Raw genomic sequence first — 26,448 nt, forward strand, 5'->3', positions numbered from 1 at the left:
GGCACCACGTCCCGAGCCTCCTAAGCTTGGAACCTTTGTCCCGCAGCACGCTCCTTCTGAGCACCCTCCCCTCAGAGTCAGAGATCTGCGCCAGCGCAATGACTGTTGCCATGGGGACAGCTGCCTTGGCGCATGCGCAGATGCCATCAAGATGGCGGCGGCTGCGGCTGCACGAGCGGTGTCTGTCGGCCCTGGGCTCAAGGGTCTGCAAAGGACACTGCCTCTTGTAGTGATTCTCGGGGCCACGGGCACTGGCAAGTCCACCCTGGCGTTGCAGCTGGGCCAGCGGCTCGGTGGCGAGATCGTCAGCGCTGACTCCATGCAGGTATGGCAGTGCTTCTGGTCCGTGTTTGCGAATCCCGGAAGGTCGTGCAGGCCTCTGGGGGAATGGACACGCTGTCGCGTGGTGGTCGTAGTGAGTGAACCCTGGGACTTTTGGGGGCGGACGGGACAGGTGAAGGGAACCCATACTCACTAGGCTCCCATCATATGCCAGACACAGTGCCGAATCTTTTCCTCTGGTCATCTGATTAACTTCTCACGACCTTACTCTTTCCTAGACACTATTATCCCCATTTACGGAGAAGGATATTGGGGTCTAGGGATATGAAAAGACTTTCTTCCTGTCACATAGCGAATAAGTGGAGGAGATGGTATTTGAGCCTGTAAGGTTGACTTACCATAAATGTCTTTTGAAATAAAAATTATTTCAGAATTTCTGCTGTAATTCTATTCCTAACCCACTGAGACCAAGATAAGTCGAACGCCACCTTTGAGTGTCTGCCAGGGCAGTGGAATTGGGCGGACAGTTATAAGACCTGGATTCTAGGCAGAATCTGCCAAGGGCCATGCGATTTCAGTCTTTAACGCGGGGGGGAAGGGGGGGGAAATGACCCAAACATTGTATGCACATATGAATAAAATAAAAATTAAAAAAAAAATAACGTGGAGGAAATGTCACCTTACCTTACAAGACGAAAGTGATTAATAAATAAGATTATGAGTGTTACAATGAAGAGCAGGGTGGCCAGCCTTGAAGAAGGTCAGGCATATGAGAAACGTTTGTTTAACCCTACTGGGTGATGAGTTGGGGGTGAGGGGATGGGTTGTTCTCTTTGAGCTGAGAAACTCCTCTCGTGTGGGGGCACTTGTTTGATTGAGAGTGGGAGACATTTTGGGTGACTCTGATGGAAGAATTTCAACAGTTATTTGTTGAAGACAATTTAGTTTTGATGCTATACCTGTAATTTTTTTTAGTGATACTGGGGTTTAAACTCAGGGCCTCATGCTTTCTAGGAAGGCACTCTTATTACTTGAGCCACTCCACCAGCCTGAGAATTTAGTTTTGAGTGTAGCTTGATTTCTACCCTCATTAGGTCATTTGGGGTGGCAAGAACATCAGCACACATGGAATAACAGGATAGTTCAACAAATATTTGTTTGCAACGTATTTTATACCAACTTTGGGAGACAGAATTTAGCTCAAGTCCCAGCCCCATCTATTCCAAGATATGCAACTTTAACCTAACCTCCTTAGTGTCTTTGTTTCTTCTTTTGTAAAAAAGGAAGAATCATATCAATAACACATTGTGATGATTAAATGAGATTCAAGTATGAGAAACACTCAATATAATGTATGGCACATAGTAAAGTAAGAACTAAAAATATGGTAGTTGCTATTTTCTATGGTCTTATCCTGTTGCAGAGATAAGACCATAATCCCTGTTCTTAAGGGATTTTAGTCTGGCTAAACATGAAACACCACAGGACTAATAAGTGTTTGAACACACACTTATGGTGCTTTGCAAGGTGACAAGATGGAGACAAGAGAGAGACTTCAAGTGCTAGATTTTGTGATAAACTATTAAGTATTAGAGAATTCCCGAGAAGGGAGAAACCAGTGAAGGCTGGCACGATCATGGAACGCTCTCTAAAAAAAGGCTTGAAAAATAGATCGTTTGGATGGATAAGAAAGAAGAAAGATACCAAAGGAAGGGACATGGATGAAGACTTAGAAGGTAAATGGTCATAGTGTGTTTGCAGGAGTGTGCAAAGAGACCGCTCAGTAGGGAGCTGTCACAAATATTATGGAATGGGGGTGAGTAATGTTATACAGGCAGTATGTAGGAGCATTTATTTGTAAGCATGGTGAATTGGACTTGATGGATGGGAGGGACATTTAAAAATCCATGTGCGGTATAATTGTACGTTTTTGGCCTGATACCTCAGAGACTTGGTTAATAAAGGTTTCAGTAAGATGGAATTATACTAATGATATCAAAGGACTATTTCAGTCCTATGTTCTGTAATTTCTATTTGGTGTGGTAGTGGAGATTGAGGGGAAGAAAAGGATATGACATTTTGAAGGTTGTATCATGTTACTACTTTACTACTATCTGGAGAAAGAAGAGAATAATATGCACAATGTGACTCAGGACTCAGGCTTGGGTACCTGGGAAAGTGGTGAATCTGGAAGTCAGGAAGATCTTTCAGGGAAGTCTTGTTAGTGGATGTTTGGAGAATGCTACAGACACAAACCCACTTTCGAACTCTTGTACCTGTTCCCTCTGCCTGGTGGAACCCCTGTTCTTATATAAACCTATCTGGCTTGCTCCCTGTCTTTGTTCAGGTCTTTTCTCAGATTTTATCCCTCAGATGCCACAAATAATCCTTTGTCAAAAAAGTGTTCTCATTAAATCATCTTAAATTGACATCCATTTTTAAGTAATTTGGTGGATTCTGGCAATGAGGGTTGGGTATTGCTCAGAATAGCTATTGGGTTCTCAGAAATGTTTTGCTCATAGCTGAGTACCATGAGGGTAAAGTTACTAGAGATCTTGCACACTGTGGAATAGCAAAGTCACTGGGGTACTTGATATTTGTGTAGCAGCTCCTTAATATTTGGAAAAATTCTTTATTAAAATATGCATCCTTTTTTTCTTTTCTCTTTTTTGGTGCTGAGAATTGAACCCAAGTCCTCTACCACTGAGCTACATCCTCAGTCTCCAATTTTTTTTGTTTTTTTTTTGTGGTAACTGGGGATTGTACTCAGGGCCTCATGCTTGCTAGGCAGGCACTCCATTACTTGAGCCATGCTTCCAGCTGTCAAATGACATACTATAATACATTCAGATTCTTTCTATGGTTGTAAGTAACTGAAATATGAGAGAGTTCTTTCATTCTTGGGATGTCATGAGGATTTATTAATATATAAAAAATACTGAAGATTAGTGAGCTTTTTGAACTGGTTATAAGTTTACTTTTGATTGTATCTTGGATATTCATTAACATTTCCTTTTTTTTTGCGGTACTGGAGCTTGGACTTGGGCCTACATCTTAAGCCACTCCACCAACCCTTTTTTGTGAAGGGTTTTTTAAGACAGGGCCTCTCGAACTATTTGCCGGGGCTGGCTTCACTGCAGTCCTGATCTCTGCCTCCTGCGTAGCTAGGATTACAGGCATGAGCCACTGGCACCCAACTGTCATCGAACTCTTGAGCTCTTTGTCCTTCTGCCTCAGCTTCCAAAGTGGAGATGCTGCTTTTCAGTGACTTGAGACTGATTAGAATATATTTGGTAAATATGTGAATAATGAGTCTTTTTTTTTTGGAGGATGGGTTTCACTTTGTAGTGACTGGCCTTGAACTCTATGTGGCCCCAGCTGTCTCCACCTCCCAATGGGATTACAAATATCGGCCAAATGTTGTTCATCACCTCCTCGAAAGAACATGAATTTCAAATAAATCCATTGGCAAAATAATAACTCAGATTTTTTTTTTTTTTGGCTGTACTGGGGTTTTAGCCCAGGGCCTCCCACTTGCAAGCCAGGAACTCTACCACTTGAACCAAGCCCAAGTTCTTAAATCTTCATGATGTCCTCAGAAAGTAGATATCATTATCATTTCACAGTTAATAGGCCCAAAGTCTCAGAGTAAGTAGCAAACCTGGAGTTGAACAGGGGGTCTCTACTTTCCATGCCCAGTACTTATCCACTGTACAGATGTATCTCCTTTAGATGAGGCAGGAGCTGAGGGGTGCAGTCATATCGTGGTTCTTACCTTGTATCCATTTATCCTTCACAGGAAAGTTCTACATTTTGATCACTACATAAAATATACTTTAGGACTCATATGGTGAATCATACTGTGAATTCATAGTGATATCTGTCAAGTGGAGTGTTGAGCTGACTGGTAGTCACTTGGTGCATTGTTCAGGGGGATAAAACTTGCTACGACTAAGAGATATAATTCTTTGTTTTTATTTTATGTGGTACTGGGATTTGAACTTGGGGTCTTGGGCTTGCTAGATAGGTGCTCTTCCACTTGAGCCACGCCTCCAACCCTAGTAGATATAATTTTAATGTCAAGTTGGTACCAAAACCAAAAAATATTTATTGGAATGAAAGGGAAGATTGTCCTTGTGGAGAGCTTAGACAGCACAGTAAACTTCTGTTGTTGACAGCTGTACAGAAAGTTTTTTCAAGTTTCCAAATTGAGTTATTTTTATTTATTGTTTGTTTGTTTATTTTTGAGGTAGGGTCTTGTCACATAGCCCAGGCTGAATTGGAACTTGGGATCTTTAGCCTTTTGAGTGCTGGGATGGCATCTGGCTGTATTGTACTGGCTGTGGTTTTGAACTCATGGTTTTGAACTCTGCCTCCCAACTAGCTGGGACTATAGCTCCTGTCCTCCCAAGGTGGCCAATATTTGCATTTTAATAATCCTTTTAGATATGCTGCCCAGAGGTTTATATTCAGAAGTGTGCCAGTAAACTTAAAAAAAATTATATAAATATACATATACATATATATATATACACATATACACATATATGTATATGTGTATGTGTATATGCATACACACACATATATATATACACACATATATGTATATATAGTAAATCACTGTCTTAAATCTTAAATAGTCTTGAATCTCATACTTTTTTTTTTTTCTTGGTGGGACTGAGGTTTGAACTCTGGGCTTTGCATTCGCAAAGCAGATGCTCTACCACTTGAGCCACACCTCTGCTCCTCATACTTCTTTTGTTAGCCCTTGGTTCTAACTTAACTATAGGGTTGATTCAAGGCAACCCCTACAGGGCATTTCCTTTCCAGCAAAAGTACTTGTTTTGGTAGACATTGAATAAGTAAGTACTTAGAGTATTGAGGTAGCTGTAGGAGGTCAAACTACACTGGAGTTTTAAGGGTAGTAGGTCTGCAGTGGTGATTTGTCTTTGATCCTGATACTTTATAGCCACCTAGCATCTGAAGGTCCTGCCTGGCGTTTGGCTTTCCATTATTCTTATGCATGTGATTTGTGGAGTGGGGTGTCAGAACTACTTTCTGAGAGTTTATTTCTTAGGGATTCCTGTTGGGTTCTACTGTGGATTTCTACATGGTTTATCTGACAAAAGTGAGAAATATTTGTGGTTAATTTTCTGATTTTTTTTCCAAACCCTGTTTGTTTAAAAAACTATAGGAACATATATATTCTCATTCAGTAGTGAGAGTCTGAATTCAAGGAGGGACCAGTAATACAATCCCTGTTTTCCAAGATGGAAAAACTGCATACAGAAATATTAAAGACCTAACTAGAGATCATACTGCAAGATATACGCACACCTAGAAATTGGATCTGGGTCTTCTAACTCACTTGCAGAGTCTGATATATTGCAGGAAGGTGATACTAAGATCTTCCTTTCAGGGAGTCCTCTTCTTGGCATGTAACTTCAAGGTTCAGTGCATTGCCTTCAGTGACTGGATGAAACATTGTATTGAGAAACTTGAATGCACTTGCCAAGCATGTACAATGACTGCCTGGACATACAGACTACCAATATGTGCTAAGAGAAAACAAAGTGATCTGTTTGGGTTCATAGAGCAGAAGTATATCTGATGCCCTAATTCTCAAGCCCCGTGGAGAAGCAGTAATCACACGTGGGAGCATAGTCCCCTGTGCCTTCCTAACTACAAGGAAGCAAATGATTTTTGGCAGCCTTAACTAGTAAGCATGGTATGTGTCATCTAATAGATGTGGAACTCTGTGTTCTTTTCGTCTGCTTCGGGACATAATTTAGGATATGTTTTATACTAAAGGATTGTTTAATAGTGCTCAGAGGAGATTCGGAATGCATGGGGGAGATATATGAAAGAGATGGGATGGTGGGTCACAGTTGCTCAATAGGACATGAAATAAAAAGCACAAAGATCTGTTAACTAGGAGATGGGGCCTGGCCAGAGGCTTTTTGCCATAACTGGCAGAGGCAATTTTTTAAACTATGACAAAAGGTTAAGAAGAAAATCTCAAAATTATTAACTCATCTAGATAGATAATTTAGATAGATGGATAGATAGATAGAAAGAAAGGATAAAAAGGATGAGTTTCTAGGTCCCTTGGTTCATCTCCACTATATGTAAATTTAGTTTTCCTTTGATTACTTGTTAAACTGGGTGGATTGTGCATACATATGTGGTCACTTTTTTGCAGCTATATGGAGAACTTTGAAGTAAAACCTTCCACATTATAAGGAAGGAGAAGTGACTACTGGCTGAACAGGAAACCACAGGAAAGCACATATGAGGCTTGCAGATTCAGATTCGTGAGATGAGGTGCTGCCCTGATGCTTCAGTGCCTGGGGCTGGGTCTTAAAGCAGCTCTGCATCAAACAAAAATACATGTTTGAAAGGAACTTACTTGAGGCGTATAGGAATTCACAGATGTGCTCTAGTGTGATTTAACTGACTTGGATTCTTGTGCATTTCATTGGATTCTTTTTATGTATTTGAATTAGATCCTGTTTGCCTCTTTGCTAACCTTTGAGACTTTGCTTCTGAGCATGAGCCACGCTGCTCCATCTTTGTTGTGGCAACCAGAATTCAAGTTCTTACTACTGAACCATAAATAATGAAAATAACAACATAGAAACAACACAGAAAGTAGTAACAAGTGTATATGCACACTAGACACTATTTAAAGTTTGGCATATGTTATCACATGTATTATCCTCACCATACCTTTTGAGGTAAGCACTATTATTATTTCACCCTACCAAAAATTACTTTCTTCAAGCCTTATCTCCATGCTGTTCTGTATTTTCCCTCTAGCTCCTCTTATTTATCTATTCCTCCTCCATCCCTTTCTTTTCCTCTGTTATACCGTGTACATTTTATCAGACACAGAAGAGAGAAGAATATTACTGACAGCAAGAACAAAGTGAAGGAAGAGTTAAATGTGCATGTTTTCAAGGAATTGCCAGCTACTGTCTGGCACAGAGGATACTTGAGGGACAGTTGTAGGAGGTGAAACTAAAAATGCACACCCTGGGAACAAATTGTTGAGGCCTGTAAAAGCCAGACCATGAGGTTTGGTGTTTGAAACAGGGAAGTGATAGGAAATCTATTTCATGAAGTAACTCTGGTGGCTGGGTGGAGAGTAGGTTAGAGAGAAAACAGTTTAGGATTCTGTTATATTATCCTGGATGAGAGAGGCTAGAGGTGGGCTGCCGCTGGCAAGAAGGGGTACCCATTTTTGAAACAGAACCAATAGTTACTGAATTGGAAGCATTATGAGGGAAAAAAATGATGAGAACAAGGCCTTTTTTGTGTTTGGAAAAAGAGGCATGCTTATTGAAAAATTAGCACTGAAAAGTGCAAAGAAAATATAGTCATGGTAGCCAGGAGTAACCATTTTTAACATCTTGGTGGGTATCCTTCTAGACAGTTGTCTATATTTATGCACATGTGCATATGTTTTATGTAAGTTGACTCATATATTACAAGCTGTTCTGTATTCTGCTTCCCCCCTCTTCCTTTTAATAGGATGTTATGGATATCTTCAGGTGTTAAGGTATATGACTCCACATTAGTGCTCTCAACCTGGGGCAGTTTTGCTCATCAAGGGAACATTTAGCAATCTCTGAAAACATTTTGGTTGTAATAACCGAGGAGGTGAGTTCCTGGCATCTAGTAGATATAGGCAAGAGATGTTATTAAATATTCTATTTGGTATAAGATACCCTCCCACAACAAAGAATTATGTGACCCAAAATAGTAACAGGACTGAAATTGAGAAACCCTGTTCTTACAATATAATTAGTTTTAAAATTTTTGAAATAACTTGATTTACACAGGAGAGTTCTTGTATACATTTCACTTAGTTTAGTCTGATGCTAACATCTTATATTATCCTGGTACTTTTATTAAAACTAGGATATTGACATAGGTATGATATTGTTAAAAATTATAGACTTGGATTTTACCAGTTTTTCCATTCACATCCTTTTTCTGTTTTGGATCCAGTTTAGGATTCCATATTGTATTTAGTCATCATGTATCCTTAGTTTCCTCTAATCTGGGACACTTTTTCAGTTTTTTTTTTTTTTATCATTCATTGATACTTTTGAAGGGTACTTGTCCGCTTTTTTTTTTTTTTAGAATGTACTACAATGGGTTTTGGTTTCTCAGGATTATACTGACCTTACAAATTATGGGAAAATAACAGAAGTGAAGCACCTTTCTCATTGCATTAAATCTGGGGTGATATCAACATAGTTTATTATTGGTGATGCTAACCTTGAACATTTAGTTAAGGCTGTTTCTGACTGCCAGATTCTCTACTGTAAAGCCATGATTTTTCCATTTCCAGACTACTTTGCCTTTCAGTTTCCATAATATGACAGTATCCAGCCATATTTGTTAGAAATGAGTTGCTAAGTCTATCCCCTGCTAAGAGGAGGGAGAATTAAGTCTTACCTCTTATAAGGAGAACTATGAAAGAATTTATGGACATGTGTTAGAAACACCACAGTAATTAATACGCATTTTAGAGGAAATACTTAGAGGTTATGTAGATACCCCATTTCTCCTAAAGATTCATGCATGAATTTTATTTATTCTTATTTATTTATTATTTTCTTTTTTGGTGGTACTAGGGATTTGAACTAAGGGCTTTGTACTTGCTAGGCAGGCACTCTATGGCTTAAGCCATGACCCCAGCACACTAGTTTTAGCATTTATCAGTGAGTCTTTCCTGCTGCAATTGCTGTTGTAATTTCTTTCATTCCTTCTACATTATTGGTTGAAATTCTGTAAAAAAGACTGTCCCGTGACCCCTATTTACTTATGCCATTTATTTATATCATTATGGATATTTTATCCTTTGGGTTATAATCTAGTGATACACACACATATACATTCATACACACATATGCAAACACACACACACACACATATAAAGTTTATTTATTTTTTGCAGTGCAGGGGATAAAACCTAGGACCTCAAGCATGCTAGGCAAGCTTTCTATCACTGAGCTGTACCCCTAGCCCTCATTATATATTTTGCTGTCAAATTGTTCTAACTTTGGTTATGGGGTAGTCTTTTATGCAGCCTTCTGTGCCCTTTGGCATGTCTCCATTTTTGTGCAGTGTGTGTGTGTGCCATTTTTGGCACTATTTAAGATGCTTCTGGTCTCACTGGGAAGGATTAGGAAATACATGTACGTACATTAATGCATGTATACACACATCTATATTTCTGTATTTTTCTGTGTATAAAAATAAGCATGAATTTATATTGGTATCACTAAATCTAATTTAGCATGACAGGGTTTATTTTAGGCTTTTCCTCTTGCTTATTTGTGGTTTCTTTCTTTAAGAGTAAGAAATCTGGCAGCCTGAAAAGTAGTTTCTATTGTTAACTCCTGTGAGAAAAAGATTTACCTGCTACTGTACAGTGTTTGTGTACAGTTTTTTTAGCCTTACAGTATCCCATGATAACATCAGTTTATAAAATTATTTAGGTCAGCTATTTCCCTCCAACACCCATCCCCCTTCTGTGAAGTTATGTCAGACATTTGTGATACAGTTAGATTCATTTGTTACAGTTTATAGTCTATTCCTGGTTCCTCACTTTGTTTTGGTTTGTTTTTGAGACAAGGTCTCCTGTGTAACCCAGGCTGGCCTGAAACTCACAATCTTCCTGCCTCTACTTTGTCAGTGTTGGAATTACAGGCAAGCTCCATATTACCAGCTTTGGTTATTTTTAAATTCACATACCATAAGTGCACTCTTTGTTGTGTGCAGTTCTGTGGGGCGTTGTGTCCCCCCTCCCCTTTTTTTGGTAGTACTAGGGTTTGAATTTAGGGCCTTGCTAGGCAGGCACTCTATCACTAGAGCCATGCCACCCATCTTTTGCTTTAGGTATTTTTCAAATAGGGTCTTCCCTTTTTTTTTTTTGGTGGGATTGAAGTCTGAATTTAGAGCTTTGTGCTTGCAAAGTAGATGCTGTACCACTTGAGCCGTACCTTTAGTACATTTTGCTCTGATTAGTTTGGAGATGGGGGTGTGGCAAATTTATTTGCTCCAGCCAGCCTTGAATTGCTATCCTCCTAATCTCACCCTCCCAAGTAGCTAGGATTGCAGGTGGAGCCATTGGTAACCAGCCTTTTTTTTTTTCAGTGCTAGGGATTGAACCCAGGGCCTCATGCATGCCAGGCAAGTGCTCTATTACTGAATCATGTTCCTAACCCCATAGGATATATTTAGATTATTTTACTTACTGAGGATAAATTCCACATAACATGAATTCTTTTAAAATGAAACAATTCAGGGGCGTAACCACAATGTTTTATAATCACCATTTCTGTCTGGTTGCAAAACTTTTTTTTTTTTTTTTCTAGTACAGGGGCTTGGATTCAGGGCCTTCACCTTGTGCCATTCCACCAGCCCTTTCTTTGTGAAGGTGTTTTTCCAGATAGGGTCTCGCGAACTGTTTGCCCAGGCTGGCTTCGAACAGCGATCCTCCTGATCTCTGCCTCCTAAGTAGCTAGGATTGCAGGTGTGAGCCACCAGCGCCCAGCATGCAAAACATTCTTATCCCAAGAAGAAAATCTCATATTCATTGTGATTATTCCTTTTCCCTTCCCCACCCCATCAACTAGAAGCCATCAGTCTGTTTTCTCTCTCCCTGTTTATATGAAATAACCAGAATAGGTAAATCTAATGACTTACAAATATTTAACCTTTTGTATCTAGCTTCTTTTACTTTCATTAGATGTATGTAGCATGTATCCCTTATGTCATTCATTTTTTATGGCTGAATAATATTCTGTTGTATGTATATACTACAATTTGTCCATCTGTCCAGCTTGCTCTCTCTCTCTTTTTTTTTTTTGATGGGTTGGGGTTTGAACTCAGGGCCTTACACTTAGACAGGTGCTCTACCACTTGAGCCACTCACTGCACCAGCCCAATTTGTCTATTCCTTGATGGACATTAATGACTTTCTTCTATTGTAAATAGTACTGCCATGAGTATATGTGTACATGAATTTGTATAAGTACCTGCTGTCAATTCTTTTTCCATAATTTTGGATACACATGTAGGAGTGGAATTGCTAGATCATATAATCTTGTGTTTAAATTTGAGGAACTGCCTAACTTTTCCACAATGGCTTTACCATTTTGCTTTTCCATCAATAGTGGATGAGGATACCAATTTCTCCACATCTTCTCCGACACTTATTATTTTTCTTTTTTTATTATTATGGCCATCCTAGTGGGTATGGAAGTAGTATCTGTGGGGTTTTTGTTTTTGTTTTTTTCCCCCAGTACTGGAGTTTGAACTCAGGGCTTTACACTTGATCTACTACTTGAGCCACTTGGCCCCTCCCCTAACTGTGGCTTTGATTTGATTTTCCCTTATGATTATTTATGATATATTTCTTGGCCATTTGTATTGACTTTGGAAAAATACTATTCAAGTCCTTCACTCATTTTTAACTTGGGTTGTTTGTTTTGTTACTGAGTTGCAAATATTACATTTTGATACATATTTCCATGCTGCTTTCCAGAGTTTGTACCAGCATGTGTTTCTTTTTCTTCTCACCCACACTTTTATGTATATTGCCTATCTTTTTTATTCTTCTCAGTCTGGTAAACAAGTAGATTTTATTTAAATTTGATTTCTTGGTGGGTCAGTTGCTTTTTTAATGGTGTATTGATCTTTTTTGGTATAATTGAATTTTTTGGTTTATTTGAAGTGAGTTGTGCTTACTTCTGTTTACTGGCTTTCATTTTTGTGTTTATTGATTTGTAGGAGCTTTTTTTATACTGTGGACTTTAACTTTTCATATAATCTTATGTGCTGAATTAGTTTTTCAGTTAGTCTTTTGACTAATTGTCTTTTTTCTCCTCCCCACCTCTTTCCCTCCCTCTCTTCACTCCTTTTCTTCCCTCTCCTCACCTCTCTCCTTCCCTTCCCTTCTTTCTTTTTTTGTTTTCTTTTTTTTTTGGTGGGATTGGGGTTTGAACTCAGGGCTTTGAGACTGCAAAGCAGGTGCTCTACCACTTGAGCTACACCGCTAGCCCCCCTCCCTTCTTCATATCTCATGCCTAGGACAATACTTGTAACAGTGGTTCTCAACCCTTGCTTGTTTGTTTTTGTGGTGCTGGTGGTTGAGTCCATCTAGGGAAGCACTACCACTGAGCCCCATATGCCAAGCCCAATTCTTAGCCCATGCTGCACATTAGAATCACCCTGATTCTAAAGTGTGGAAAAAAAATACTGATACATAGCCTTATAGCTGCCAGTTAATATCTGTTGATTAGCATTAGATGATTTTGTAACTTTTCAGATGCCAGTATTCCCTCGTAATTTATTCTGTCTTTACTCTAAGGTCTTCATTTAGCCTGGTAGACACTTTTATTCACCAGAAAAACTGGGTTTTAGTCTCAGCTCTGCTATTAGCTCCCATATAACTTGCACAAGTTACTTAACCCTCTCAGAGCCTTAGTTTTCTCTTTGTATATGTTAGGATGGGGGAAATTTATTGGATTAGATCAGGGACTGGCAAACTTTTTTTGTTAAGAGCCAATGGTAAATATTTTAGGCTTTGTGGGTCATATATTGTTTGTCTCAGTGCCTAAAGTTGCTTTTAAGGTGACAAACTGACATTCCACAAAAATGAGGTTTAAGTTGGGATATCTCTGTTTTGTGCAGGTGCCTGAAAACAGACACCCCGTACTTCTCAGGTTCTTTGGTGCTGTGGAAGGGAATCTTAGGAGAGGTTGTATAGTCAAACCTCTCAGTTGCAGAGAGAATACCCAGCATTTTTTATATCTCCAAACCCCGAAGACCTCTCCCTCTCCACTGGCTAAGCAAGTGGCCCCTCAAGAGTCAGCGTGGACCCACAAGACTAGTTGTGATTTGGACACAGACTCATGGATGCAGATCTGCTTGGGTAGGAAGTACAAGTTGTGCAGAACAGGGAAGCTGAGGACAAACACATCAACCAAGTTGCAGCCCTAACTGATGTGCAAATTGCAGTGTAGAAACACTGGAAATATGAAAAAGCAAGGTAGTGTGACTCCTCTAAAAGCTGAAACCAAAGATGCTGCAGTGGTTGAAATGATAGACAAAGAATTCAAAAGTATAGGAGTGAGGGTGTGGGTCAAGTGGCAGATAGAGTGCCTCCCTAACAAGAATGAAGTCCTGAGTTCAAACCTCAGTATTGAAAAAAGAAAGAAAGAAAGAAAAAAACACCAAAGAGACCAATCTAAGAATCCATGGGGTAGAAGAAGGAGCTGAGATACAAACCAAAGGCTCTACAGAGAACCTATTCAATGAAATCATAGTAGAAAATTTCCCAAATACAGGGAAAGATATGAACATCCAAGTATAGGAGTCATTTAGAACCTCAAATAGACATGACCAGAAAAGAAACTCTCCCATGTCTCATTATAGTTAAAGTGCCAAGACTACAGAACAAAGAATTTTGAGTCAAAGCACCATGGCTCACACCTATAATCCTAGTTACTTGGGAGGCAGAAATTGGGAGGATCATGGTTCAAGGCCATCCTGGGCAAAAAGTGAGTGAGACCCCCCATCTTGATCAATAACATGCTGAACATGGTGGTGTGTGCCTGTCATCCCAACTATGTAGTAAGTATAAATAGGAGGATTGTGGCCCAGGCTTACCAGAGCATAAATGAGAGACTGTTTCTCAAAAATAACCAAAGCAAAAAGGACTGGAGGCATGGCTTAAGAGGTAGAGCACCTAAATAGGTAGCAAGCACAAGAAGGTCCTGAGTTCAAACTCCAATACTGCTACAAAAGAAAGGAGAGAGTGAGAGAGAAAGGAAGGAAGGAAAAAAGGAAGGAAGGGGGAGGGAGGAAGGAAGGAAGGAAGGAAGGGTATTGAAAGCTACAGGAGAAAAAATATCAACTTACATACAAAGGCAAACTCGTCAGAATTACATCAGACTTCTTAGCAAAAACCCTAAAAGCCAGGAAAGCATGAAATGATATATTTCAAGTCCTGAGAGTAAATAACTGCCAACCAAGATTACTATATCCAGCAGTTACCCTTTAAATCAGTGGAGAAATAAAGGCCTTCCAAGATGAACATTAACTAAAGCAATTCATGACCACTAGGCCAATATTGCAACAGATACTTAAAGGAATCCTATACAGAGATGAGGAAGAAAGTCATATACATAAGACCTCAGGAAAGAATAAATTTCATGAGAGGATTAGATGAACAAATGAGGACTGGGAAAGAACCAAACATCTTGAATTCAGTAAACCAGCAAACTCCTAAGATGAATAAGGAGAAAGAAAAGAAGAAGCAATATTCAAAATGACTAGAAAAAATTGCATGAATCAGCAAATACCTCTCAATAATAACCCTAAATGTAAATAGCCTTAACTCTCCAATTAAAAGACACAGACTGGGCTGGTGGAATAGCTCAAGTGGTAAGAGCACCTGCCTAGTAAGTGTGAGGCCCTGAGTTCAAACCCCAGTGCTGCCAAAAAAAGAAAGAAGACTGATTGGATTATAAAACAAAAATCTAACTGTTATCTGTAAGAAACATACCACAATGGCAAGACACATAGAGACTGAAAGTGAAAGGATAGAAAACAATACACTAAACAAATGGAAGCCAAAAGCATGCAGCAGTAGTTATACTCATATCTGACAAAGTAGATTTCACACCAATATTCGTCACTACATATTAATTAAAAGAACACTCCATCAAGAAGATATGATCATAAATGCATATGAGCTAACATTGGTGCACCCAATAACAAACACTACTAGATATAAAGGGACAGATAAGTCCAGATGCAATAACAGTGAGTGACTTCAATACTCTACTCTTCATCAATAGATAGCTCATCCAATTCAAAGAAATCAGCAAAGACACTTGGGGTTAAAGTGCATCATAAAAAAAATTGTACTTAACACACATATACAGGATATTCTATCCAACAACTGTGGAATACATGTTATCTCAGTAGCCCATGAAACTTTCTCCAGAATAGATCACATTTTAGTCCATAAGGCAAATACAAGAAAGTCAAAAAAGTTCCTACATCTTATCAAATCATAATGGAATCAAATTAGACATCAATAACAAGAAACTATAGAAATTAAACAAAACACTTGGAAATTGAACAATATACTTTTGAATGATCAGTGGATCATTGAAGAAATAAGGGAGAAAATAAAAAAATTACTAGAAACAAATGAAAAATATCTTACCAGAACCTTTGGGATACAGTAAGGGCAGTTCTAAAAGGGAAGTTTATAGCTAGGAGTGCCTACATTAACAAATCAGAGAGATCTCAAATAAGTAACCTAATGATATACTTCAAGTTTTTAGAAAAACAAGAACAATCCAAACCTCATTTCACAGATGGAGTGAAGTCATAAAGATCAGGGTGTAAATTAATGAAATGGAGACTAAAAGAATAATACAAAGAGTTAATGAAACAAAGAGTTAGTTCTTTGAAAAGATAAACAAGATTGACCAGTTCTTAACCAAACTAACCACAAGAGAGAGAAGACCCAAATGAATAAAATTAGAGATGAAAAAAATAAGTGTATAGGTGATAAAAGAGGATATTACAGTAGATACCAAAGAAAACCAAAAGATTATTAGGGAATATTTTAAAAAATTGTATCCCATGAATTGGAAAAATCCAGAAAAGATGGTTAAATACACATGTGACTGACCAAAAATTGAACCAAGAGGACATAAACAACCTAAGCAGATGTATAGTGAGCAAAGAATTGAAGTAGTAATGAGAGTCTCTCAACAAAGCAAGCCCAGGACCAGGCATATTCAGCTGAATTCTATCAGACCATTAACAAAGAACTAACACCCATGCTCTTTACTTCATATTGTTTTGTAAAAAGATAAGAAACAGTACCACTGTTCACAGCTATGAAGCCACTATTGCCCCCATAACAAAACTGAATAAGGACATTAAAAAAAAGAAAACTATAGGCCAATTTCCTTTATGAACATAGATGCAAAAATCTTGAGTAAAATACTTGCAAAGTGAATTCCAAAACACATTAAAAAGATTATATGCCATGACCAAGTTGTTTTCATTCCAGAGATGTAAGGTAAGGATGGAGCAACATAGGGCAGTTAATAAATAGAGTACATAAATAGTCTCAAGGACAAAAATCACATTAACATTTCAATAAGTACAGAAAAAACCTTTGACTAAAGAAAATTTTTTTTGACAAAACACCTCTTCATGATAAAATCCCTAGGAAGAAACTAGGAATAGAAGGAATGTATTTCAACACAATAAAGTCTATAATGCAACAAATATGTAGCCATACGGGGAAAAATTGAAAGCATTTTCTCTAAAATCAAGAATAAGCCAAGGTGTTTACTGTTTACATTCTTATTTGTTATAGTGCTTGAATTCTTAGCCAGAGCAGTAAGACAAGAGAAAGAAATAAAAAGGATACTAATAGCAAAGGAAGAAGTGAAATTATCCCTATTTGCAGACTATATAATCCTATACTTAAAAGACCCAAAGACTTGACCAGAAAACACTTAGATCTGATAAACACTTTGGCAAAGTAGCAGGATACAAAATCAACACACAAAAAGCAATCACTTGTCTATATACCAATAACAAAGAAGCTGAGAAAGAAATCAGGAAAACAGTCCCATTCAGAATAGCTTCAAAATTTTTTTAGATATCTAAGAATAAACTTAACCAGGGAGGTGAAAAATCTCTACAATGTAAACTATAAAACACTGAAGAAAGAAATTGAAGAAGATACTAGAAGATGGAAAGACCTCCCATGTTCATGGATTGTTAGAATTAATGTTGTGAAAATGGCTATACTATTGAGAGCAATTTATAGAATCAGTGTAATCCCCATCAAAATTCTGATGACATTCTTCACAGAAATAGACTAGTCAAGCCTAAAACTCACTTGGAAACATAAAAAGAACCCAAATAGCCGAAGCAATCCTGAGCAAAAAGAGCAATGCTAGAGTTATCACAGTACCTGATTTTAAGTTATTCTGCAGAGCCATAATAACCAAAACCACATGGTACTGGCACAAAGACACATAGACCAATGGTATAGAATGGAAGATCCAGAAATAAACCCAGGCAGCTATAGCCATCTGATTCCTGACAAAGGGGGACAATAGAGGGTAATGGAGGGGTGAATATTATCAAAGTACATTATATACATGTATGAAAGTGTCGTAATGAAACCCATTTATACAATTAATATACATTAATTTAAAAAAAGTAAAGCCCCTTTTAGCTCTGGTATTTTGTTGTTTTCTTTCAAACCCTTGTCAAGGGTCTCACCTCAGAGTAAAAGCAAATGTTATTTAATCACCACTAATTAACTATAATGTCAAGCAATTAATGGAGTACTTATCATCTGCCTTGCACTGTTCTAAACTTTTACATATATAAGTTCTGATCCTCAGAATCACCTATGAGGATTATAAGTGCACTTACACCTTTATTTTACAGATGAGGAAACCTGAGACAAAGAAAAATTAGATACTTAATCTGCTAAATGAAAGGTACAGCTGGGTGATACAACCAAAATTTGAACTTGGTCTGCCTTCTCTAGATACACACTTCCAAGTGTTGAAGCACTTCAACCCTCATATTTTTACTATTGGTATATTAAGATAAAATATGGAAACCACCAAAAATTGGCCAATCTTGAGACTAATGAAGGCCACAGAATGGCAACTTCACTATGAACTTTATTTTCTAAAGCTGAGCCCTTTGTTTCTGTGTGAGCATTGGAGCCACATGGCATTGTCTGTGTGTGTGTTTCTAGCTTTCTCTCAGGCTTTCCTTTTGAAGGTGTTCATTTTATGGCAGTTGTCTTCAGTTTCTGGAATTTAGTTTCACCTCAGTAGGAATTCATACTGCAAATCAGGTGTGGGAGTGCTTGCTCTAACACTTGGGAGGCTAAGGCAGGAGCATTGTGAGTTTGAGGCCAGCCTGGGCTATATAATGAGACCAATGGGAATAAAACTTCTACTGGGAAAAGGCAGCAGAAACAGCTTGGGTCATAGGCAGAGCATCCAGGCTTTCATCCTTTCTTTATTACCAGACTTTCTTTATATGGCCAGGAACTCTCTGAGTCTCAAAATTCTCGAGTACAAAACTTGGGGTGACTGAAGTGAATAGCTTATCTTAAATCCTTAAATCCATACTTCTCCAGTGTGTGTAGGCAGACTTCCAAGCAGCCACTGCAGCTGCTCTGCATTGTGAAGTTTCTCATGTTTTAACTTAAAAGTATGTGCCGGTGTTATATTCTCTGCTCCAATCTATCTATATTCAGATGTAAGAAGGGTTCAATTTTGTTTAAAGTGGTTTGAAAGAATACATCACATACATATTATGCACTTCTTGGATTGAAAAGTATGGCCTTGAGTGATTCTAATGCTTTTTCCTTAAAGAGAGTCAGCCATAGGAAGAATAAGAGTCATGATCTACACTGTGAGTACCAAGCCACTCCTCCCACCACACTGACTCAACAGGCCAGGTACAGGTTCTTCTGCCTTCTGTGCGTCTTAACTGTCCAATTTACTCAGTGTGTCCAGTGGAGTTTTGCTGAGCAAAGCTAAAAGACATAGTTGCCGTGATGTTCCTGCAGTGAATTCATTCTTTCTAACCAAATAGGTGCAAGGTTTTTTTTTGGTTTTTTTTTAAAGTTATCCTTTTAAGAAAGTAAAGTTAGTCAAGAGATCAACTGTTTCCCTATTCTTCAACATCTCTTCAGTTAAATTTGATAGAACTTTGTGGTTAGTGTCAACATTCTTTGAAAGTTTTTGTTTTCCTTTCCCTTACTTACCTGTGCCAAAACTTTTTTTTTTTTTTCTGAAGCCTTTTAGAACTTGAAGTAATGTTAGATATGAGAAACTTGGGGTTCCATAAGAGATAGTGACTTCTCCAAACCTCAAAGCTGATTTGTGTAGAACAGGTATTAGCAACATGGGGTCAGATGACCCCTGAAGGAGTACCTGTGTGACTCTGGGCAGGTTCCCCAATGATCCGAGTTTCTGTTTCCTCGTTGGTTAAAATGAGAATATGAAAGCATGGAGTCTAGCATTCATTCATGGATTGCTCATTGAATATTTTCCTTAGATTCAGATCTGCGCTGGATGTCAGTTAGAGGTACATACTTAATTTCCTCCCTCAGAACTTTTAGTCTAGTAGGGGAGATGGAACTATTTTAAAGTCAAGTGAGTTAAGTTCTGTGATAGAGGGAAATGTAATGTACTCTGAGAGCACTGAGGACAAGTGCAGGGAAAGAGCTTGGGGACAGCTTTTATAGGGGTGTGATGCTAAGGAGTTTGAGGTTGGATGGGTTCAGATTTTCATTTTAAAAGATGTAGTGTGAACCTCAGTTGGAGAGGTTCAGTTATACCCTAAAGGTAGGAAGATCAGTGAGGAAGCTGATCTGCAGTTGGTGTAATGGCAATAGGAAATTTGGTGAAGGGGTGAACTTTTAAGTAACTTTAGAAACTAGTATAGACAAAAGTTCAGATAGATGGGAAATGTAGGGAGAGAGAAACAGACAAAAAGAGGTACTAGGAGTACTTCAAGGCTTTTTGGCTTGATTACCAAGGTGGTTCACCCAATGCTGTTAGTGAAGGTAAATTCATTTTGGACATGTCATGTTTCAGGTCCTGTTTGGTGATGGTGATGAAGATGTGATGGTGGTGAAGATGATAGCTAACATTTATTGACCGCTCCTACTGGAAGGCTTTGCACATATTAATCATCACAATGACCCTTTGAGGCTAGATTTAAGATTTCCGTTACTTTATAAATGAGGAATCTAAGGCACAGAGGGTTAAATAATTTGCCCAAGGTTACATAGTAAGTGGCAGAGCCAGGACTTAAGGCCAGGCAGTTGGCTCCAAGTCCTTACTGTTGACCTCTTCATTGCACTAGATACTTTTTATTGATAGTGGAAATGTCCAGTTGGATATACAGGTCTGGCATCACAAGATAGAACCAGATTGCAGATACAAATTTCAGGAGTTATCAGGACAAAAATGGTTGTAGATGCCTTGAGTATCAACCCAGAGAATTCATGTATAGACATGGCAGGTAGATACCATAAAGACTGACATTTCTCAGTATTCTTTGCATAACAGACATTGCTAATAGGTCAGTGGAAGGACTAGTGAGAGAAGAAGTTTGTGACATCTTTAAGGTTCATCTGCACTGTAGCATGGATGCATGCCCTTTTTAAGGCTTAATAATACTCCTTTGTTTGGATATACTGTTTTGTTTATCCAATCATCTGTTGATGGACACTTGGGATTATTTGGCTTCAGTGAATAATGCAGTTAATGAGCATGGATATGTAAATAACTGTTCAATGCCTTGTTTTCAGTTCTTTTGGATTTGAAAGCAGAGTAGATTTGCTGTGTCTTAAGATAAATTTTTTTATTTTTTTGAGGAACTGCCATATTATTTTCCATAGCAGCTCCACCATTTTATTTTTTCGTGGTATATCAGTTTTTCTTTGTAGAGTCTGGTGAACTTGAACTAGAGAAAGCTGAAAAAAGAAATTGGTTTGAAATACTAATAGGACCAGGGTCCTTTTGCCAGACTCCAAGGGAGGCCTTTATTTAGGTGGAAGACAAGACATCTGAGGCAGGAGATGGCTGGGGGCAAGTCCAGGTGGGCAACTGCAGGACTGCCACTAGGGAAGCTGAGATTTCCTTAGGGTAGGGCTTGCCTTAACCTAGTCTCCTGCAGGTCTCAGACCCTGGGGTCATATATCTACCCCATGAAAACAGGGAACTTGTTCTGCTGGACCCCAGAGCAGGAAGAGGAAGGACTGCTGCTACACCTCCTAGATCACCTAACTGCAGGCCACAGTGGTGGTGGAAGCCACGGCTGCCTGAAATGAGCCATGTTACTCTTTTTTGTTGTTGTTTTTTTGAGACAGGGTCTTCCAGGCTGGCCTGGAAATTGCTTTGTAGCCCAGGCTACTCTCAAATTTGTGATCCTTCTGCTTTTACCTGTCTAGTGCTAGGATTAAAGTTGTGAACAACCACATGCAGCCCAGGATACTTCTTGATACTCACCAAGGGTACTTTTATCACAGTTTTTAAAGTAAAAGGACTTCTTTTTATGATCAAATGTTTTCTTCCACTTGGCACACTGGTAGTAGACAGCATTGAGAAGGACAAGGCAGGTGCTGAGGACAGGCTCTCTAGCAGCTGTCTGACGTTGTTGTTGATGAGCTCCCAATTGACATCACTGTCACTGATCTGGAATCTGGAGCTGATCTTGTACAGGCTCTGAGAGGTGTTCACAAAAGAATCCCTTCTGGCCAAGTCTGGATCATGGAGAAACTGAGAGACTGCATACCTTTCAATGTGAAGGCCTCCATGGCCTGATAGACACAAACATAGTCCTTGGGGTTGGTTTGGATTCTTCTTTTTTTTGACAGTTCTGGGAGTTGAACTCAGGGCCTTATGCTTGCCAGGCAGGTACTCCACTACTTTAGCCACTCCAGTCCTTGGGGTTGGAAAGGGTGCTTTCCAGGTTTCTTTCTTTCTTTCTTTCTTTTTTTGTGCAGTATTGGGATTTGAACTCAGGGCTTCACACTTGCTAGGCAGGTGCTCTACCACTTCAACCACTCCACCAGCTCTCCAGGTTTCTTTCGGTGCTATCTATAGCCCTAAGGAAGACCTGGGTTAGGAGGCTGGAGATGTTGAATGGAATAAAAGCCATATTAGTCTCAGCCTTCATCACCTCTGAGAAAGTATCAAAGCTTTCCTCAATATGGCCTCTGCCGAATGGCTCTAAATCAGAACAAAGAGTGTGACAGGCCCTGGACAGAAGGGCTCAGTAGTGAACTGGATAGGAGAATCTGTTGGTTCAGTGTGCAGGACAAAACTTGGGTATTAGATTCATCAGTGGTACAAACTGTTATTTTGGTGGTTGAATTAGTTGTTAAATTGGTTGTCGGCCAGGTGAAGATTATGATTTATTGAATGGGTAGACGCTTGGGAATCTCTCCCTCTGAGATAGACATCCTTTCTTTCTTCTTGCACACTCTCTGGATCCTGGAGCTGTAACTGGTAGCATTTGGATTTGAAGAGGCTTTATTTCCAACCAGCAGCAGCCAGCAGCAGGAGGGTCAGCAGGTTCAGCCTGGAGATCATCTAGGAAGCAACGTCCACTGTGACCTTCAGAGCCAGCCAGAATTGGAGCCAGCCTGGGAGCCTCCCCACAACCCTGCACACCCATTATAAGGATTTCCACCTTCTCAACATCCTTGTCAACATTTGTTATTTCTGATTTTTTTTTTTTTTTCAGTGCTGGTGATCAAACCCATGTTCTCTCCAGGCCAGCTCTCTACCACTGAGCTACACTCCTACCCCTATCCAAGACTTTTTAAAGAAATTTTTATTATGCTAATTCCCCAACATATTAAAAAAATAGAGCAAAAAGCAGGTCAAACTCCCATATAGCCATCACCTAGCTTCAGTGGTTAGGATCACTTGGCCAATCTTGTTTCCCTGTTCTTGCAATCCACATACCAATTATATACAGTCATGCACCACCTACTGATGTTAAGGTCAACGAGGGCTGTGTATACAACAGTGGTCTCATAAGATGAGTTCACCTAGTGACATTGCAGCCATCTTAGTTAGTGCAAATATGTTCTGTGATGTTCACATAGTGAAGAAGTCACCTGACGACAGTGCAGTTCTCAGAGTTTCTGAGGTTTGACTGTACTTTCATTTCATGCTTTTTGTTTTGTTTCCTGTTTTAGTGTTTTGAGACAGGGTCTCACTATGTAGCCCAGGCTGGTCTCTGACTCTCCTGTTTCAGCCTCCCCAGTGCTGGGATTATAGGCGTCTACCACTGTGCTTGGCTCATCCATATCTTTATGTTCTGTCCCCTTGAATCTGATGGCGTAGGAGACAAAGCAGTAACAGGCCACTTAAAGATAACAATTTATGCTGGTAATCAAGATTTTGTACTTATTTATATGAGTTACAGCTTTTAGTTTGTTAACTATGATTAAGAGCTCTCTCTCTCTTTTTTCTTTTCTTTTTTTTTTTTGGCAGTACTGTGGTTTAAACTCAGGGCCTCATGCTTGCTAGGCAGGAACTCTGCTGCTACTTGAGCCACTCTGCCAGTCCTGTTTTGTGTTGGGTTTTTTTGAGATAGGGTCTCGCGAACTATTTGCCGGGGATGACTTCAAACCACAATCTTCTTGATCTTTGCCTCCTAAGTAGTTAGGAGGCATTTAAAAAAAAGACATAAATACTGTTTTTTTTTTTTCCTGGTATTTCTGGTGTTTGTATATGCTATAAACAGTATAGTAGTTCACTTTCACTAGTAATAAAGTGACCCTAGTTCTGGGGTTGTCTTCTCTTGAAATTACATTTATATGTTTGTTTGTTTTCCATCTGAAAACAAACAAACTTATTTACAAATACATTTAGGTGTATTTTCTAGAAAATACACCTAAAGGCAGCTCACAGGATGAAAGTTTACCCAGTCCTATTGGGTCTCTCATACAATGTGCTAGCAGGTATTTACAGTTTGGTTACTTTTTGGAATGGCAAGAAATTCAACAATTGCAGCTCTGCATTTCCTTAGCATTAGTCTCAGTGTAAAAAAGTGAGAATCCTTTTTACAGTAATACACTTACCAGATTTAGATATCTTTTATTGGCAAAATCTAGTTGTTGCTACATAAGCTCCCTAATGTTGGGTCATTTAAAATTCTGAGCTATGGTAGAGCTAACTAAAAGCAGTTGGAAAATGGAGAGAGGAACACACACTTATAAACTCCTTACTCTATAAAGTTTTCTTAATTTGCACAGTGGGAGACACTAGTGAGTAATATACCCTACAACACTTTGTAACAGCAGAAGGAAGGCCTTTCTTGTTCAAGATAGGTGAAATAGAATACCCTATGATTTATGAGTCCCTCAATATTCAGGTATGAGAATGAAGTTCTACTGTTAGGCACAGATTAACTGAGATAAGAAAGCAGAGTTGGTACTTTCCCTATGGCTCTATTTATATATTTTTTTCTGTGTACCATTTTACTATTTAACAATTTTATTTATTTGAAGATAGCGTATACCTTTCCTGGTAAATAACCTCAGTGGCTAAGTGTACAGAGGCTTCAGAAAGTTACAGTGACCCTAAATTATTTCTCTTTCTCCCGGTGTTGTGATAGTAAATGGCAGGTAGTGATAATAATACAGGTGTAATGTAAAGATCCTAGCATAGAGTGGCAGGCAAAAACTAGGTGCATTTTACATGTATTAACTCATTTCATCCTCACAACAACCCTATGAGATAGAGATAGGTATTATCTTCATTTTACTGATGAGGGAGTGAAGTGTAGAGAGGTTAGTAAGTGAATACTCAAAGAACAAAAATCTAGTAAGTGACAGAGCTAGGAATTGATCAGAGGCAGCACGGCGCCAGTGTTCTTCCTTCTAACCATAACACTGTGCTGTACTTATTTGACACCCATATAAGTAAAGGGAAATGTGAGATAAAAAATGCTTTTAACATCTTTGTGGGCTCTGTGGAACCTTATTATTTGTTCGTTTGGTGCTCCATGTAGAATCAGTGATTACAGAGAGAACATTTAATCCCAAAACATTCATTCCTATTTTCAAATTAGTATTTTCAGATCTGTTCTCCATCTAAGACCTTGCATTTAGACAAAGCACACTTGAACTTTTTAGTTAAATTGGCAGATCAAGAGCTTACAGACAGGATATTGCCTTTGAGTATTTAGACTGTATGTGCTGACCCTCTAAAGCAGTAATTTGGTGAGATCAAATGTTTCTACTAGAGTACAGCAGTGTTAGGGGGTCTGACTTCAAAGTACGTATGTGTGTATTTTATATGTATCTTTGTAGATAGACCACTTTTCTATAAAATGGAACCAATCTTACATGACTTCTAAAAACTTTTTAGAGCCATTTAAATCCAAGAAATATTTAAGCATTTTGAAGTAAAATTGTGACCAATGCAAAATTTTACCTTTCTGGAGATTTGTGTTAAGTAGAATAAGCGAAACAACCTGCTCATTTTTAAATGCGGAATATTCAGGCCTAGAGAACCTTCTTTTAATCTTGCAGAATTAATTCTTACTTGGGCATGGATTTACATACCCTTATTTTGAAGTCTGAGCTAATAGCTACTATTTGATAAGCAAGCCAGTGCTCTGTTTTCTCCTTTCTGTGACTTAGTTTTGCGGATCTGGCTGTGCTCTCAGACAACAGGGTAGACCTGGTGCTTTGAGTAACTCAGCTGTTGGAGGGAGGAATAGATAACCTTCCTATCCATCAAGTGTGCATTTTATGGAGACAGGTGACTTTCTCATGTTAATTTTCTTTCCCCTAGGTCTATGAAGGGCTAGATATTATCACCAACAAGGTTTCTCCCCAAGAGCAGAAGATCTGCCAGCACCACATGATAAGCTTCGTGGATCCTCTTGTGACCAGTTACACGGTGGTGGACTTCAGGAACAAAGCAACTGCTGTGATATCCTTAGGGAAAGCCAGCAACTAGGCTTGGTGGGTGGGTGGGTGCAAAGCAGCCTAAACCAAGAAAGGAGTTTTCTTCCTAGTGGCAATTTCTTCTAATTAAGGGCACCCAACACATCAGATCTATAGGGATTGAAAGATATAGTGCCTTTGCTACTCACAGTCTTGTCTTCAGACTTCAGCATCAGTGTCCTATTGGAACTGGCTAGAAATGGTGAATCTTAGGTCCTACTCCAGACCTACTTATAAAGAATCTGCATTATGACTTGAGGTCCAGGTGATTCCTATGCACAGGAAAATTTGTTGAAAACGGTTTCAGTGACAAGAACACTGATTTAGGAAGCAGAAAATCTATGTTCTGGTTTGAAAAATGCTGCTTTTGACCATGTGAATTTCATTGGGTAAGCATTCACTTAATAAATTGTAGTTACATGCATTAATTAACATGGAAGAATCTCAGAAACAGTATAAATGTGGGAAATTACAGAAGGTTACACGTCTGTTTGTGCATTATATGTTACTATAAGGTTAAAAAGCAAGCACAACTAACTAGTATGTACCTAACAGGGATGCCTACATATCAGTAACAAAGAAAAGGA

At 38.8% G+C, this 26,448-nt stretch overlaps 1 protein-coding gene across 2 annotated transcripts in view; it reads left to right on the plus strand.

Annotated features, from left to right (window-relative positions):
- Nucleotides 1-137: 137 nt before the first annotated feature.
- Trit1 (tRNA isopentenyltransferase 1) overlaps nt 138-26,448 on the plus strand; it is a 42,479-nt gene continuing 16,168 nt past the window's right edge. For both annotated transcript variants that reach the window (XM_020171665.2, XM_020171666.2), the window contains exons 1-2: nt 138-325; nt 25,707-25,847. In XM_020171665.2, the coding sequence (XP_020027254.2) occupies nt 152-325; nt 25,707-25,847 (315 nt within the window). In that variant the 5' untranslated portion in view covers nt 138-151. The remainder of the gene's footprint in view (nt 326-25,706; nt 25,848-26,448) is intronic.

Source organism: Castor canadensis, chromosome 7, assembly GCF_047511655.1.
Source record: "Castor canadensis chromosome 7, mCasCan1.hap1v2, whole genome shotgun sequence".
Taxonomy (NCBI): Eukaryota; Metazoa; Chordata; class Mammalia; order Rodentia; family Castoridae; genus Castor; species Castor canadensis.